The sequence below is a fragment of the Drosophila albomicans genome, chromosome 2R, assembly GCF_009650485.2.
Source record: "Drosophila albomicans strain 15112-1751.03 chromosome 2R, ASM965048v2, whole genome shotgun sequence".
Taxonomy (NCBI): domain Eukaryota; kingdom Metazoa; phylum Arthropoda; class Insecta; order Diptera; family Drosophilidae; genus Drosophila; species Drosophila albomicans.
In genome coordinates this window covers 17,176,658-17,193,675 of record NC_047631.2, presented here as the reverse complement: position 1 = coordinate 17,193,675, position 17,018 = coordinate 17,176,658, and the positions used below count along the sequence as shown (strand labels likewise).

The 17,018-nt window shown below is 32.4% G+C and overlaps 6 protein-coding genes across 6 annotated transcripts; all 6 read right to left on the bottom strand.

The window, feature by feature from the left end:
- Positions 1-278: 278 nt before the first annotated feature.
- Positions 279-1,414, bottom strand: LOC127565833 (protein takeout-like). Its single transcript, XM_052006485.1, has 4 exons — positions 1,201-1,414; positions 894-1,143; positions 704-837; positions 279-650 (listed from the first exon to the last, which is right to left on the bottom strand). Exons 1-4 carry the CDS (start codon positions 1,316-1,318, stop codon positions 310-312), a joined length of 843 nt encoding a protein of 280 aa, XP_051862445.1. The 5' UTR covers positions 1,319-1,414; the 3' UTR covers positions 279-309.
- A 1,071-nt stretch (positions 1,415-2,485) lies between these two features.
- On the bottom strand, positions 2,486-3,679 carry LOC127565981 (protein takeout-like). The gene is made up of 4 exons (XM_052007122.1): positions 3,504-3,679; positions 3,193-3,442; positions 2,994-3,127; positions 2,486-2,933 (listed from the first exon to the last, which is right to left on the bottom strand). The coding sequence occupies exons 1-4, from the start codon at positions 3,637-3,639 to the stop codon at positions 2,587-2,589; spliced, it is 867 nt and encodes a 288-aa protein (XP_051863082.1). The 5' UTR covers positions 3,640-3,679; the 3' UTR covers positions 2,486-2,586.
- A 123-nt stretch (positions 3,680-3,802) lies between these two features.
- LOC127565922 (uncharacterized) lies at positions 3,803-13,605 on the bottom strand. Its single transcript, XM_052006858.1, has 10 exons — positions 13,481-13,605; positions 13,165-13,420; positions 12,966-12,991; positions 9,399-9,660; positions 9,196-9,335; positions 8,894-9,132; positions 4,806-4,950; positions 4,490-4,736; positions 4,293-4,426; positions 3,803-4,232 (listed from the first exon to the last, which is right to left on the bottom strand). The coding sequence occupies exons 1-10, from the start codon at positions 13,560-13,562 to the stop codon at positions 3,922-3,924; spliced, it is 1,842 nt and encodes a 613-aa protein (XP_051862818.1). The 5' UTR covers positions 13,563-13,605; the 3' UTR covers positions 3,803-3,921.
- LOC127565982 (uncharacterized) lies at positions 8,683-9,879 on the bottom strand. Its single transcript, XM_052007123.1, has 4 exons — positions 9,724-9,879; positions 9,399-9,660; positions 9,196-9,335; positions 8,683-9,132 (listed from the first exon to the last, which is right to left on the bottom strand). The coding sequence occupies exons 1-4, from the start codon at positions 9,803-9,805 to the stop codon at positions 8,846-8,848; spliced, it is 771 nt and encodes a 256-aa protein (XP_051863083.1). The 5' UTR covers positions 9,806-9,879; the 3' UTR covers positions 8,683-8,845.
- An 872-nt stretch (positions 13,606-14,477) lies between the features above and the next one.
- On the bottom strand, positions 14,478-15,547 carry LOC127565983 (uncharacterized). Its single transcript, XM_052007124.1, has 4 exons — positions 15,417-15,547; positions 15,100-15,358; positions 14,905-15,032; positions 14,478-14,843 (listed from the first exon to the last, which is right to left on the bottom strand). Exons 1-4 carry the CDS (start codon positions 15,496-15,498, stop codon positions 14,557-14,559), a joined length of 756 nt encoding a protein of 251 aa, XP_051863084.1. The 5' UTR covers positions 15,499-15,547; the 3' UTR covers positions 14,478-14,556.
- Positions 15,548-15,892: 345 nt separating this feature from the next.
- On the bottom strand, positions 15,893-16,922 carry LOC127565977 (protein takeout-like). Its single transcript, XM_052007072.1, has 4 exons — positions 16,800-16,922; positions 16,483-16,741; positions 16,290-16,423; positions 15,893-16,230 (listed from the first exon to the last, which is right to left on the bottom strand). Exons 1-4 carry the CDS (start codon positions 16,879-16,881, stop codon positions 15,905-15,907), a joined length of 801 nt encoding a protein of 266 aa, XP_051863032.1. The 5' UTR covers positions 16,882-16,922; the 3' UTR covers positions 15,893-15,904.
- Positions 16,923-17,018: the final 96 nt, after the last annotated feature.

The window sequence follows — 17,018 nt, the reverse complement described above, 5'->3', positions numbered from 1 at the left end:
ATGTTAATAGATGGGTCAATGCGATAAATTTCATGTATAATCTCTACTAAATATAGATATTTTGCTTCCATTGTTTTATTTTTAGATTTCATGGACATGTTAATAAATAGAACAATACGATAAATTTCATCAATAATCTTTAACATATATTTTGCTGATGCTTATATTCTGTATACATATGCTAAACAAAAACGACGGATGAATCAATTTTTTGCATACTAATCAAAAAGAACAATTTGCTCAAAATTCCAAAGCGAGAGACGCGTTAATTAAATATCTTTAATTAGATATTATTATCATATTCGTGTTTTACGTTGTTGTCCCGTACAGTTGCTGTGGTGTGGGAATATCCTCGACGAAGAAGTTTGCCGGTATTAAATGGAAAACAGCCGACATAATGTCCTTCAATATGTTTTCCACCGTATCAACGATCAGAGGTCGCAATGCTTCATAGAAATCACGCCAATTGTCGTTAAAGAACTGGTTTGTACTACGTTCCACCTCCTTGCTGCGACCATTGAAAAGATTGTCCAGTTGGGTGCGAACTCGAGACATATTTAGCTTCACTTGCACCGCTGTCACATTATCGAAGGTGAAACCGCCCTTCTCGTAGAGTCGCGTCTTTGTGTACATCAGAATATCAAGATTTTCTGAAGCAGAATATCGTAAGAAAAGAACCAATCTTTAACTTATGTAGACTTACCGATCTCTATAAATATGTTGCCCTCCCCGCTAAGCGGTATCAATAGAATGCGACCCTGCATTTTATATTTGGCATCTAATCGCATTTTGGGCAAAAAGATTTTAGTTTGCCAGTGAAAGTCCTTCTTGCTCACGCTATGAATACACTCATGAATCTGCGCTAACATTATTTTTTAAACATTCTCACTTACCGGCTTTCCTTGATCTTTGTTTGGGAAAATCCTTTAACGACGACATCGGTAAGATTGGCTCTGATGGTGGCGACTTCAACGTTATCCTGCTTGAAGACAATGTCTCTGACGTGCATCGGATCCCACGTTCCATATTTCTCGACAATTTCTGGTATACCAACATGAAGTTGATCAATTAGTTTTTGAATGCTGTTTGTGGAGCACTTTGTGAAGCCGGGCTCATAGATGCGACACGAGGGTAAAAACGATGCTGCGAATGCCATTTATGTTATTGAATATTAACAAAATGTAGCCCAGTTCAACATACGCTTCTCGGTGTAGAATTCCACGGCATCTACATTGAAGGCGACCCCGTTCCACCAAAAGATTGCCAACAAGCCGCAGAAAAAGCTAAGCGGATTGCTGTTGTGTCGCGTGCTGCTCATGTCGACTGCTTACAAGTATCTGAATCTCGAACAAATGTATCTGACGACTACTTAGCTACTGCAATGCGTAATGCGAGTGTGTTCTCACTGTTGAGCTTTCAGCGTGCAATTAAATTAACCTAGTTGATGCCAAGCACTTTTAAGTCGATTAAACACTTAGAAGACCAAAGCAACAGGTCTAACGCAAGGTTTTATTGCCATGTGTATTTTTTTTATTTTTGTATTATTCTTCTATACCCTTTTAGAGAGAACTATATTTGTTTTCTATGTTTTATTGAGCATTGCTTTATAGCAACTACTATAGCACCTATAATTTTTATAAGACGTCATTTCACTGTACCTTATACACTTTGTTGTTTATTTTGTTTATTATGACCAAAACAATAAAAAAAAACTGTCTGAGACATAGTAATGAAAAATGTGGGAATTGAGTGGAAAATTGTTCAACTAAAATGATCTTTGAGCGTCATATTATTTTCTTAACACTTTTTGTAATCATTCCAAACAAACAACGAATAAACAAACTGGTTAGCGTAGCTGCGAACATTTATTATTTAATTATTTGTTTATATCAGTTTAGACAACTTTTATTAAACATCAAAAAGTGGCATTTCGGGTTTAATGTTATATTGAAAAATATATTACTGAGACAAATTCAATTTTGATAATGTGATGTGAGAGAATAATGCTTCTTGGGAATATTTTTTTTTTACTTAAATTTAATTATCAATTATGTTTTATTTTTGTAGTATAGAAATTTATGCTCACATGCCGGAATTCAATGTTCTTTAATTATATTTTATTTGCATGACGTCAATGTCTGTGGCTAGAACTGATAAAAATAAAATATCAAATTTTAAGGTTTTGCTTATAAAGGTTCTATATGTATGCATGCAATTAAAATCAAGTTCTACAAAGTTCTGACTCAGCAGTGTTCAACCTTCCACTTTAATAATTACACATATGTGTTCTTTACGGGTATATAATAGTATATTATATCTCTACTAATTGCTATTCCGCTTGACCTTTTTATACTACATTGCATAGTATAGTATAAAATCCAAATGACAATATATTTTGCACTATAAAATGTATGACAATTTAAATTAAATTTAATAAATTTTGATAAATACTTTTACTCATGTATGTTTGGTTTTCTTTTTGAGAGCATCTTATTCTGCTGAAAGTACTTAAACAATTTTAATGGCAAATTAGTAAGATTTAAAATATTTAGAAAATGTACCTCAGATAATTGCAATTTATTTCTTTTACTCATTACCCTTATCTCCGTATAATTGCTTGGGTGTAGGAATATCCTCAATAAAATAGTTGGCGGGTATAAGACTAAATACAGAGGATAAAAGTTCCATTAGTACGGTCTCTACAGTTTCAGTAATCAGTGGGCGGAATGCTTCATAGACTTCACGCCAATTTTCATTGAAGAACTCGTTCGTACTACGCTCAATTTCCTTGTCGCGACCATTGAAAAGATTGTCCATGTTAGTGTAAATACGTGTCATATTCAGTTTAGTTTTTATAGAAGTAATGTTGTAGAAAGTGAAGCCACCCTTCTCATAGAGATGCGTTTTGGCTAGCATTATAACATTAAGATTTTCTGCAAAGGACACATAATGATGATCAGATTGAAAAGATTACCAGAAGCTTATTTACTCACCGACTTCCATGACCATGTTGCCTGATCCACTCAGCGGTATCACTAGAATACGACCTTCCATTTTATATTTGGATTCCATTCGTGTTTTAGGCAAAAAGATCTTCGTTTGCCAGCTGAAGTCCTTTTTGCTCACACTGTGCATTCATAGTATGTGAGTAGTCAATATTTAAAAATAATAAATTTGTATTTTGATACAGACCGTGCTTCCTTAATCTTCATTTTCGAGTAGCCTTTGATATGTACATCGGTTAGATTACAATTAAGTGTGGCTACATTATTGTTATCCTGTTTGAAGATAATGTCCCTGATCCGCATAGGATCCAAAGAACCAAATGTCTTTAGCAACTCTGGTATACCGATGTTCATCTGATCAATTAATTTCTGAATGCTGTTTGTCGAGCATTTTGTAAATTCGGGATCCTTAATGCGACATGAGGGCAAAAACGATGCTGTAATTATCAAATTGATTTTCTTTATTGCCATAAAAAAGGATTCATTGGTAGAGCTTACGCTTTTCAGTGAAGTACTCGACGCCAACGACGTCATTGCACAAAAGGATTGCCAATAAGCCGTAAAAAAGGCAAAAAGGATTGCTACTCTTCTGAGTTGCATTCATCTCGACTGCTTCCGGGTGTCTGCGCCTCATTTGAATCGGGCTGCTACTTATCTAGAAAGTTTTGTAGTACTTTACAGTACTTTGAGCGTTTTATAAAACTAAGTTGAATGGTTATGACCGTTAGTTTTATATCACCAACCCCTTGAATAAAGTTTATGATGGGTCATTGCTAATCACACATTGAGTTAGGGAATTAATCTCTTATGATCCATTTAATTGCACTTTGTTATCAATTATTTGTACATTAATACAATGTATTTAATAATTACTGCATATTGCATTACGTCATTAATATCAGATATGTAATACCGCTTAATGGTAGTTCTCAATTATGAAGTTGGCTGGCACGTAGCTGAAAATCTTATTTGCCCGATCGAGCATCACTGCTTGAATGGCTTGCTCAATTGCCGGTTGCAAGATATCATAGAACTGACGCCAGTTCTCATTAAAGATTGTATGAGCTGTTTCCTCCAGTTGCTTATCGTTTCCAAATAGATTATTCAATTTGATTCTAAACCCTCCGATCTCTGGGAAAGTTACTTTTGAACTCTGCACATCGGAAAAGCTAGCATCGGGTGTGATTCGAGGTTTAACAACAACTTCAACAAGGGTTGTTATTTTTTCTGTAATCAAATGATAATATTAATGACTGACGCTTAGTTTTATAAATTTCATTAGCTTACCAGTTTCAAAAAAGCCATTGCCCTGACCATTCAGATTAAGAAGTAGCACATGTCCTTTCAATTTATAGTCGAATTCAAATCTTAGTTTTGGAATAGACAGAAGACCTTTCACTAGACCTCGGTCGGGATCGTAGCTAAAAATAAGCGTTTTACATTATTTATATGTTGCTAACCGATAAAACATATTTTACTCTTACGTGGCCTTCTTGACAACTGCTTGACTAGCACCCTTTACCACGAGATTCTTAAAATCTGCATTGATAGAAATCACATTGTTGCCAGCTTGGGAAATTTTCACGCGCTTTATGGAAAGCGGGTCAAAGGGTCCCAAATTGTTAGAGCCAGGTGGTCCATTATTCCAGGTAATAAATATTGTTTGCATATTTTTGGTAAAACATGATTCAAAACTTGGATCGCCCAAGTGGCAGGGTGTCAACTCAGACGCTTTCAGAGGAAAAGAATCATTTTAAAACACTTGTAGATTGGCGAAACACTTTATAAAATTCTGCTTACGTTGCGTGGTCAAATATTTACTAGCCTTGGTAGCTGGCAATCCAAGCGAAAGCAGCAACAATCCCAATGAAATTCCAATTTGAATTAGCATTTTAGTATAAATAATTGAGAATGTGATCCAGTAACGTCGCAGTGCTTGAAGTGCTTAAAATGATCTGACCAAAAAAGCCTGCGGCGATTGGATTATATTCAAAATGAAATGCAGTAATCCAGAAATTCGAAATTTATTATTGTTTTAGTTGTTTAATGAATATAATGACTACAAGTAAGTTACTAATTAACAAGTTTGGCAGCATTAGACTTGACGTCATTATAATACAGGGTGTTATTTATATATTAATACCTGGATCTGGATACTGCATCATATAGTGCACCCTGAATTGAACAAACAGGAAAAAGTAAGCTTTTTATTAGGTATTTAATTTCTGTCTAATTCACTTCAAATTCTTACAGTCAAGCTAGATACTGGTTGAGGCGCCATTGTCAAAAAATCAATGATAATAAATTTTGTATATTATGAATTTCGAGCAATTTTTTTTAATATCAATGATAATTGAGTTTTTATAAATATTTACATCTTTGTATATATGGATTCTATATAGGTGGATATTCTCAGTGATAGTTCGCAATCATGCTATATAATCACAATATGGACTAATTTCAGTTCAGAACTGAGTTGCAAATTGTTGTGGTTGCATCATCTCTAGTGAGATTCACGTGGAATTTCTTGTTAATTGGGAAAGTAACTTGCTGAACATCTGTTCTGATCTTGTTCTTGTGCCAAACGTTATTAATGATTACGAATTAATCAATATAATTTTTCTTCAATATAATTTATTGATTTTGTTACTTGTCTCGAAATATCCCTGCGTTCAGATCGTCAATAAAATTTGAAAATGAAGATCCCCATATTTTCATACTAATTTATTATTATTATTAACAAGAGAACATAATAAAAAATCAACTCACTCAATATGATACAAAGCACTCGAATTCTTTATTATTTACAAAACATATTTAGTTCATTTTCCAAAGTTCACTCAATCATTTATAGAATATGAGAATTAATTTTAATAGAGTAGAGAAAAAGTTAGTTACCATTAATTACTGTCAACTATGAATTCAGCAGGAATATAGTTCAATATCTTATTAACGCGTTTTCTCAATAATAATTCACCCCAATGGCGATCCCAGGTTTTCAAGAACCCGCTGACGTCATTCTTTGAGCCCATAAAATATTTATACATGGACTTATCGAAGTCAGTTTGAGTTTGTAGACTGAAGTCCAAGACTTCGTATATTCCAATTCTCATATTTCTCACATGCCAAAAGGTTGCGTTGGATCTGTGTCGCTTTTCAAAGTACGTGTATGCATCAAATTCCGTAAATAAGCCTTCAATAAAAAGAAACAGTTATGAATTGTGCTTATAGCGTATATGTTCATATATGCAATGTATATTACTCATTTCCGCTTGAACTTTGTCGGCAATTTCGGATGTTTTTGAACCCTCATTTATTGTAGCATTTAACTTGAAATTTAAAACTAGCTTTGGAATTTCCAATGTAGCTGTTATAAAGCTGCCAAAGTATCTAAAAGAATATCAAAGATACATTTAGATGAGCTGATTGATTAAGATATGTTAACTTCCATTTGATCTTTACCTGGCTCTTGTGATAACTCCCTGACTCAAGCCTTTTACAGAAAAATTTGAGTATTGAATCTGAATAACACTGGGAGTGCCATCGTCTGCTGAAATTTCCCTTGTCACATTAAAGTCGTCAAGAGTGAATGGATCTGTTAGTCCGAAAATATCTTTTCCAGGTATTCCATCTGCCCAATTAATAATGGTGTTATGGATAGTTTTGGCAAGACAAATATCTTTATTTTCATCATCCTCTAAGCAGGTCTCCAGTGCATCAGCTAAAAATTAAAATGATAAACTTTGATAAGATGTAAGCAGGAATTAAAATATCCTTACGTTTCTCGGTTAAGTATTCTTCTCCTCGAGCGGTATTCAACGTCACTGCAAGCAGCACAATTCCTAGAATATGAATTTGCATTTTGCCAATTTTAAGCTAAGTTTAATTTGGTAGATGTCGGTTGACTGCCAAAATCAATATGAGATAAAGAACTACATGTGTTGTGGTATATACTTAATCAAGAAACAGGTATACGTCGAATGAGATAACGTCTGGCTGTTTGTATTAGTAGCTCTCTCTCTCTCTCTTTCGGTGGAAAAAATTAATGTCAAACGAATGTATTTTTATTAATTTATTGATTCCAAGTAAATTTTCTATTCAATATGATACAAAACACTCGAATTCTTTATTATTTACAAAACATATTTAGTTCATTTTCCAAAGTTCACTCAATCATTTATAAAATATGGGAATTAATTTTAATAGGGTAGAGAAGAAGTTACAGCTACCAGAAATTACTGTCAACTATGAATCCAGCAGGAATATAGTTCAATATCTTATTAACGCGTTTTCTCAACAATAATTCACCCCAATGGCGATCCCAGGTTTTCAAAAACCCGCTGACGTCATTCTTTGAGTCCATAAAATGTTTATACATGGACTTATCGAAGTCAGTTTGAGTTTGTAGACTGAAATCTAGGACTTCGTATATTCCAGTTCTCATATTTTTCACATACCAAAAGGTTGCGTTGGATCTGTGTCGTTTATCAAAGTATCCATCAAAGTCCACAAATAAGCCTTCAATAAAAATAAATAGTTATGAATTGTGCTTATAGCCAATATGTTCATATATGTAGTGTATATTACTCATTTCCGCTTGAACTTTGTCGACAATTTCGGATGTTTTTGAACCCTCATTTATAGTAGCATTTATGTTGAAATTTAAAACCAACTTTGGAGTTTCCAATGTAGCTGTTACAAATCTTCCAAAGTATCTAAAAGAATATCAAAGATACATTTAGATGAGCTGATTGATTAATATATGTTGACTTTCATTGGATCTTTACCTGGCTCTAGTGATAGCTCCCTGACTCAAGCCTTTTACAGAAAAATTTGAGTATTGAATCTGAATAACACTGGGAGTGCCATCGTCTGCTGAAATTTCCCTTGTCACATTAAAGTCGTCAAGAGTGAATGGATCTGTTAGTCCGAAAATATCTTTTCCAGGTATTCCATCTGCCCAATTAATAATGGTGTTATGGATAGTTTTGGCAAGACAAATATCTTTATTTTCATCATCCTCTAAGCAGGTCTCCAGTGCATCAGCTGAAAATTAAAATTATAAACTCTGATAAGATGTAAACAGGAATTAAGAAATCCTTACGTTTCTCGGTTAAGTATTCTCCTGCTCGAGCGGTATTTAACGTCACTGCAAGCAGCACAATTCCTAGAATATGAATTTGCATTTTCGCCAATTTTAAGCTAAGTTTAATTTGGTAGATGTCGGTTGACTGCCGAAATCAATATGAGATAAAGAACTACATGTGTTGTGGTATATACTTAACCATAAACAGGTATACGTCGATAGAGATAATGTCTGACTGTTTGTATTAGTAGCTGTCTCTCTCTTTCGGTGAAAAAAAATTAATACCAAATGAATGTACTTTTATTAATTTATTGATTCCAAGTAAAATTTCTATTTAATTCATAAAATATTAAAATCTCATTTACTTCAGCTTTATTTTCAAATACATTTGGTAACAACATATATATGTAAATATATAATTATTTTTAAAACATATATGAAAAGTTTAAGACTGCTTAACTTGGCTCTCGGCTTTGGCTACTATCTGAGATAAAAACCTGCTGACTGAGTGTTATATTGTAGTTGATATGCAGTGAACTGGATACGCAAATTTTTTGAAGATATGTAAACAATGCGAAATACAAAATCAGGTTTTCGTTGATAGCAGTGACGTTATATAACTTTGGCTTTATTAGAAATTTTCTCATGCAGAGTGCTGCCAATATATATTTGTGTGTAATCAGAATAATAATAATATAATCAGAATAATATAATCAGAATAATATATATATATACATTTGCTATGTTCAGGTATTTAGTGAATATTTTGGATTATATAAGTGGCTGGAATATAACTCAATACCTTCTTGACCCGTTCAAGCAACAACGACTCAGCTGTTGGTTCAAAAAAGATTTTAAAACCCTTGAACCATTCCCTCCAGTAAGCATCGTAGACATAGTCATTTAAATCCGAATCATGTAGATCGTCTTTGGCATCTATCTCTTTTTTGATACCGCCTTCTAGCTGTAGGACATCGAAGAATGTATCTTCGGGTGTAACACGCGGCTTGAGAGTCACCTTATACTCCAATAATAAGTCGCCTATTAATACAAAAGAGTTATAAACAAAGGATTGTATGCCGTATAGTATATGTATTATGTTACCCAATTCTAAGCTAGAAGAGCCTTTAGTGCTGATTTGTAAATTATTAACACCTCCACTAATCGTCAATTTGTAGTCGACATGAAAGATCAGCTTTGGAATCTTAAAAACAACCTTCGCTTCATATTTGGTAGGATCATAACTGAAGGAATACCACAATATTTATCATATGTACTTGAATGATTATAATTCTTTCCATATTTACCTAGCCTCCGTAATAGTTGCTTGACTCATGCCTTTAACGACAATATCTTTAAAGTCTGTTCCATTACCCAAGAATTTGCTGAATAGTTCATTGTTTAATACTTTGGTCCAAATGTCAAATTTAATAGAGAATGGATCTATGGGACCGACTATATCTGAACCGGGGATCCCATCTTTCCAGTTGATAAATATAGTTTGAAGATTTTTGATAAGACATTCGTTGAACTTGGTATCTTCTACCGAGCAGGCTACCAGGTCAGAGGCTGAAAAAGAAAAAATATTAGAATAAATTCATTCGATAGCCTTTACCAAAAACTTTAACTTACGCTTCTCAGCCAAGAATTTTGCAGGTAGAGCGCTGGTCAATGTAACTGCAAGCAGCGCAATTCCTAGGATATGAATTAACATTTTGCTGGCTTTAAGTTAAATGCAATCCCTCAAGGTTGATTTGGGTTGACTGTCGAATTGAATATGATGCAAACAACTGCGTACATTGTGCTATATACTGAATCAATACATTTTGGCAATTCAATGAAACTAGCTTTATGAAAACAGGTATTTGCCGTTAGATTTGACGTCGGGGTGCTTCAATTAGCCGCACTCTCTTTCTGTGGAAAAATGAATGAATGAATGTAACTAATATGCACAAATCTTAAACAGAGAAAACGAAAAAAAGGTAGTAGTATATTCTGCTGTGAAATACCCTGTAGCATGTATTTTTCTTGATCTAAATTCAGTTTTAATTGAGGGGACAACAGATGTAAGTCAATATTATTAAAAATGTAATTGAATCAATATATTCTATTGTAATTACTTGAACACTTTAATTTTATTTTCTAATAATAAGTTCATTGTTTACAGCTCATTTAATTAAATAAAAAATATGTGAATTGTGTAGAATATTTAGTTACATGTTTTTTTTAATGTTTCTAAATGAAACTAGCGTTTTAACAATATTGTCTCAGCCCAAAAACGATCCCAGGCTCTGAAAATCCCTCTATACCTACTAAATATTTGTACTATATATGGACTTATTCAGGTCAGTTTTAGAATAAGAAAGAATAACATTTGATTATATGCAAGTAAGGCTAAAACAATTCGTATGTTTCTCGGTTAAGTATTCTTCAACATCACTGAAAGTACCTTAATTCGTAGTATAAGAATTTGCATTAAGTCAATTTCAATCTAAGTTTAATTTGTTAGATATCGTTTGACTGCCGAAATCGATGTGAGACAAACAACTATATTTATTGTTATATCATATATAGTCAAGTGGTTGAGTACGTCAATTAGAAGAAGCTGTATTAATAAAAAAACAGGTATATATCGTTAGAAATGACGTCGGTTTGTATTCGTAGCTCTTTTTCTGTGGAAAAAGTAATATGTAATATTATTGCAGAAAAATACATAAGGGCAATTCTCAAAGAAAGGTAAACCACGACCGAAAAAAAAAATCTTCACATTCATCGTATTTTTTTGTATAATGTCTTAAAGAAATATCCAAATTTTCATAATACAATGGATCCGTAGCATATCTCCGTTGTTTTTATAAAAAAATTTGCCTGCAAACTGAAAAAATGTAATTTTTTCACTTTTAGCTCCTTTTGTATGCATTTTTATGTTTCATTATTTCACAAAGAAAACATATGGTATGTTTGGTCTTTTTCTTCCAAATCTCTTAATAGCAATCCAATAATAAGATAAAAAATGCAAAGTGAGCGAAAAAATGTTCAATTAACTGTTTATTTTTATTTTGCTTCTTATCTATGTTCAAATCGTACGTTCGCGACCGAAAACATCATTTTATTGTAATTGCTTCGCATTAAGTGCAAGCAGGTGAATGAAACTTCGCGTGTTAAGTTATTTTGGTATATATATTTTAAATATAAAAAATCGTTGGGGTTACTCAAACCAATCTTTTTTTATTGATTGTCAAAGTAGCGTACGTTCGCGACCTTACCTATAAGCCTATGTCGATTTTTACTAGCGTCGCATGGATTAAAAAAAAAAAATTTTTTTTTTTTTTAATGTTTCTTTTTGAAAACTATGTCGTTTGCAGTTACTTATTACTTGTTAGTTATTACTTATTATTTATTACATATTTTTCTTGCTATTAATAAATTTCAGTACATATTTCATATTTAATAAAAATTCATTTTTTTGCTTTTAAATGTTATTAGACACTTTAAATTGAGTTAAATCCGTTTGTTTTTATGAAATATAAAGTTATTAATAAAAAAAAGTTGTGGTAAAAATAAAAATTTAATAAATAAAACAACATGGAAAAATCGTACGTTCGCGACCGTACGTTCGCGACCGGAACTTAATTAAATTAAAAATAAATAAATGGAGATATTTTCTTGGGAGTAGACTTAATAGAAAGCTACATGATTCTATTTTAAAAGTAAAGTTATTTCTTTAAAATATTCCGTCTCAATTCGCAGACTTTTGCATTTTACTGTATTAAGCCAAAGTCGACTTCCATTTCGCGTACGTTCGCGACCGCATGTTTTTTGACAATATTATGAAAATTAAAAATCGATAAGCCCCATAATTTACACTAACCAAAGAGCTATACAAATGCTATCGAAGAGTAAAAAAAAAGTTTCAGGAAACGTTTGTTTTCGATTTTATTTTTCTAATTTATCTCGTACGAACGTACGTTCGCGACTTTGAGAAATGCCCATAACTAAATAAATCTCTTTCCAATAATTATCATATGTTGTAAAAACAATGATGAAAATTTAAATGTATAGTAGTATTTAAATTCGAAAACTAAAGTTATAATAATTTAATTTTTATTTAAAGAAATAGCTAGTATTTAAAAATAAAGCTTCCAAATTTTGGGAAACTTACACTGACTTATTGTAGCTGTCAACTTCAAAGATATTAATAATTTTTCTTTGGATATGCTGGATTTTAGAATCAATTCTTATTTTATGTTTTATCTTAGCTAAAATGCGGTTTTAGCTAGTCTGTAAGTAAATTGTATAAACATGTTATTTCTAATCAGAAAATGTTTTTAAAAATATGTAAACAATGGGAAATAGAAGTTTGAATTTCTATAAATGGTAATTTTGGTAGCAATTACAAAAATTTCTCATGCATCATGAAGGTAATGAAAAGGTGAATAATAATAAATTGATTGTAATAAAAAAAAAAATTATATAGGCTTTATTAGCTTTAAAAAAATAATGATCAATCAATCACAGGAATTAATGAATATTATCGATAATATAAGTGGCTGGAATATAACTTAATATCTTTTTGACCCGATCGAGCAACAGCGACTCATGTGGAGAGCCATACAATTCTTGAAATGAACGATACAATTCCCTCCAGTCAATATCGATTAAACTAGTTTCCTTTTCCACAATCGACTCATCCAAATCGTTTTTGGCTACATCTTTGAAATCACCTTTCAAGTGTTCCACATCGAAAAATGTTCCTTCAGGTGTAACACTCGGCTTAAGTGTCATCTCATATTCCAATAATAAGTCGCCTATTAGTAAAATGAGATTTGGGAATTAAGTATTGCAAGTTGTATAGTATAAGTATAATTTCTTACTCAATTCTATTGTACCATCGTCTTTACTGTAAAGTTGCACATTATTAGTAGATCCATTTCCCTTTACAGTGTATTCGAAGTTAAAAGCTGAGCTTTGGAATGTTAACCGCAACCTTGGCTTCATATTTGGAAGGATCATAGCTGAAAGTATACTACAATAAATATTTACATAAAAGATTGTGATCCTTTTTATCTTTACCTAGCCTCCGTAATAACTGCTTGACTCATGCCTTTGACAGTAATATCACTAAAATCTATTTTAATGCCGAGGCTGCTAAGTTCACTGCCGAATAATTTGGTCCCGAAATCAAAATTAATAGTAAATGGATCTATGGGTCCAACTATATCTGAACCGGGGATGCCATCTTTCCAGTTAATAAATATAGTTTGAAGATTTTTGACTAGACACTTATTAAACTTGGGATCCTTTGTCGAGCAGGGTACCAAATCAGCGGCTGAAACACAGGTTGAAAAAATTGAAGTAAATATAGTTGATAACAAATATTCAAACATACGTTTCTCGGTTAAGTATTTTTCAGATAGAGCGCTGGTCAATGTAACTGCAAGCAACGCAACTCCTAGAACATGATTTAGCATTTTGCCAGTTTTAACTTCAATGCAATTCCTCAAAGAAGATTTGGTTTGACTGCCGAAATCGAAATGAGACAAATACCTACAGGTATTGTGCTATATACTGAATCAATAGAATTAAAAAAAAACTAGCTTTATAAAAACAGGTATATTCCGTTAGAATTGACATCGGAGTGCTTGAATTAGTAGCTCTCGCTTTCTGTGGAAAAATGAATCAGTAATGGACGTACTTTGGTTAGTATTGCAACAACATAAACAAGTAAGAAAGGTACTGTCGAGTGTAGTCGACTGTGAGATACCCGCTAATTTTCAATAAAATCAAATCAGTTATGAGGTCGCATCTTGCTGGAATTTTAAAAAAGAAATTTTGGTACGCTGAATGTCGGAAACTATATGTTCTGACATTAAACGCTAGATTTGTAAAAATTTTAAATATGCAATTATTATATAACATTGTTTAGTTTCAGAATATTTAATCAATTAAATTTTAATATCAGCCGATATTAGTATTTGAATGCTTACTTTGATCTGTTTCTATATTTAACACGCTTTCTTGATTATTTCTTTCTCAACACCGAAAATATAACGCACCTCAATGTGGCAAAATATTTAAAAATCAGAATGGTCTTGTAATTTACGAAATAAGTGTTTAAGTTTTAAATGATTTGTAATTTGTTAAAAATATTTATTAAAACTTTCTACGCAGTTAGTTGTTAATTAGTTAGTTAGATAATAAATTAATTTATAACCTAGCGTAGATTTACTAGCGCTTGCTGCTTTGGCCTTTGGCAAATTAGTTAATTAGAAACAAATTTTGAAAGACCATAGATTTGGAAATGTGTTTGATTTAATATATTCCAAAGTAATATTAATATTATTTGTTACAAAGCAGTTGAATTATTTATTATTCACAAGACATAGTTAGTTCATTATTCAAAGTTCAATCAAATAGTTATAAAACAATTCATATTTTTTAATTATATTTAGTTACCGTTTTCAATTAAATATTTTTAATTATGAAGTTAGCTGGAATATAGTTAAATATTTTATTTACGCGCTTTAATAATAAGGGATCAACCCAATTGCGATCCCAGGCTTTGAAAACTCCGCTGAAGTCATTCTCTGGGTCTGAAATATATCTATTAAAGGACTTATCCGGATCAGCTTCACTCAGTATTTGGATGTCCGAGGCCTGCAGGTGATTTTCTACTTTTGAAAAATCCAGAAACGTGGCTTTAGGTGTCTCTCTGCGTTGAAAATTTGCACTAAAGTCAATTGTTAAACCAACTAATATAAAAAAGTTTGTTGTGAATAGTGTATGTATGTAAATATATATATTGTATATTACTTAAATTCATTTCAACCTTGTCGTCAATTTTAGTTATATTTTTACCGTCCTCAATTGTGGCCTTGAAATCGAAATTTAGGATTAACTTTGGAATATCCAAAGAAGCTGTTGCAATACCGTCTCCGTAACTAAAAAAATATTACAAACGTAATAAATTAATTGGTTATGATATGTTGATTATGATTTGGTGTTTACCTGGCTGCGCTGATAATTCCCTGACTCAAGCCTTTTACAGAAAAGTTCAAAAATTCATTGTGAATAGTAATGGGTCTGCCATCGAACCCTGAAATTTCCTTTGTCTCAATATAATTGTCAAGAGTGAATGGATCCGTAAGTCCAAAAACATCCTTTCCAGGTATTTCATCTGCCCAATTGACGAAGATGTTCTGGAGACTTTTGGCAAGACAATTGCTAATATTTGAATCATCCAAAGAACAGGGCACAAGTAAATTAGCTGAAAAATAAAAAGGATAAGGTGAGATTAGAACAAATAAGCGTTAAGAAATCCTTACGTTTCTCGGTTAAGAACTCTACTGCTTGAGCAGTAGTGAAAGTCACTGCAAGCAGCGCAATTCCTAGAATATGAATTTGCATTCTGCTAATTTAAAGCTAACTTTAATTTGTTAAGCTCCGTTTGACTGCCGAAATCGATATGAGACAAGGTATCTACAGGTAGTGTGCAATATACCTATCAAATAGAATTCAAAATCCAATAAAACTAGCTTTGGGAAAACAGGTATACACCGTTAGAAATGACTTGAATTAATAGGTCTCACTTACCTTGGAAACAATAAATGCCAAAAAAAGGGTCATTTATTATCATTCTGAAAGTTAACACAACAGACTAATAAACAATTTAGACGTATTATCGGTTTTTATTTTAATTAATCCGCAGTATATTTTGCAACAAAAGTATAAACTTTATATGAACATATGTAGTTTGTTTAAAAATCAATAACAATATTATGTATTTTAATATATTGTGTATTTCAAGATATTACTATAACGATTCGAGCAATGCATAGTTATCAATCAGATATTCTGCTGGTATATAACTAAATATTTTTCTTGAGCGTAGAAAAACCATCGTCTCGATGACATATTCGATGATTGGCCTCCAGCTTATGTAGAATTCAACCCAGTTTTCATTAATAAAATCATGGGTTAATTTTTCTAGATATTTGTCGCCTCCAAATAATTTATTCACTTTGAATTTCAGTTTCCCGATTTCTCTGAAACTTACGCTGACATGTTGCACATCGATAAAGTTACCTTTGGGTGTGACTAGGGATGCTATGTCAACATCAAAAGCGATCAACAGTTTTTCTGTGGATAAGTTAGAGCTTACAATCAATTGTTTTTTTAAAGAGCAGATATTTCATTACCTATTTTTACATGACCCTTGCTATGATCATCAAGTTTTCGGCCGCCAACATTGCCCTTAACACTATAGTCGAAATCAATGTTTATCTTCGGAATCCAGAGAAGAACTTCGGTTTTATTGTTCTTTGGAAGATAACTGAAATTATATTAATATTATTGTTAATAGTTCTCTGATAATGATATTTAAATATTTACCTTGCATCCACGATTTTTGCCTGGCTAACACCGCTGACAAGAACATTTCGCACATCTGTGTCGACATTTACGGGATTGCTGTCATCACTCGGAGATGATCTAGATAAAATCAATCGTTTTATGGTGAACGGATCCACGGGACCAATGATGTTTGAACCTGGCAGCCCATGAGTCCAGTTAATGAAGATCACTTGAAGGTTACTAATTAAACATTCCTTGAGTTTCGGACCATCGAAGGAGCAGGATTCGAGGACATCAGCTGAAATTGAATTTCAGAATTTCAATATGCATTTTTGTTATCGTAAGATTTTGCTTACGTTTCTCGGTCAAGAAGTTTCCTGCATGGATGTATGTGAATCCAATTAAGAGTATCAAAATTTCCAATAAATGAGCTTTCATATTGAGATAAGCTGAATTGAGCTACGTCGGTTCCGGTTGACTTCCTAAATTGATCTGACAAAAATGTGCAGCTGATGCAAAGCAAAATACTTAAATGAGCTGATTTTATTTAACTGAGTTAGCATAATTGAAAACAT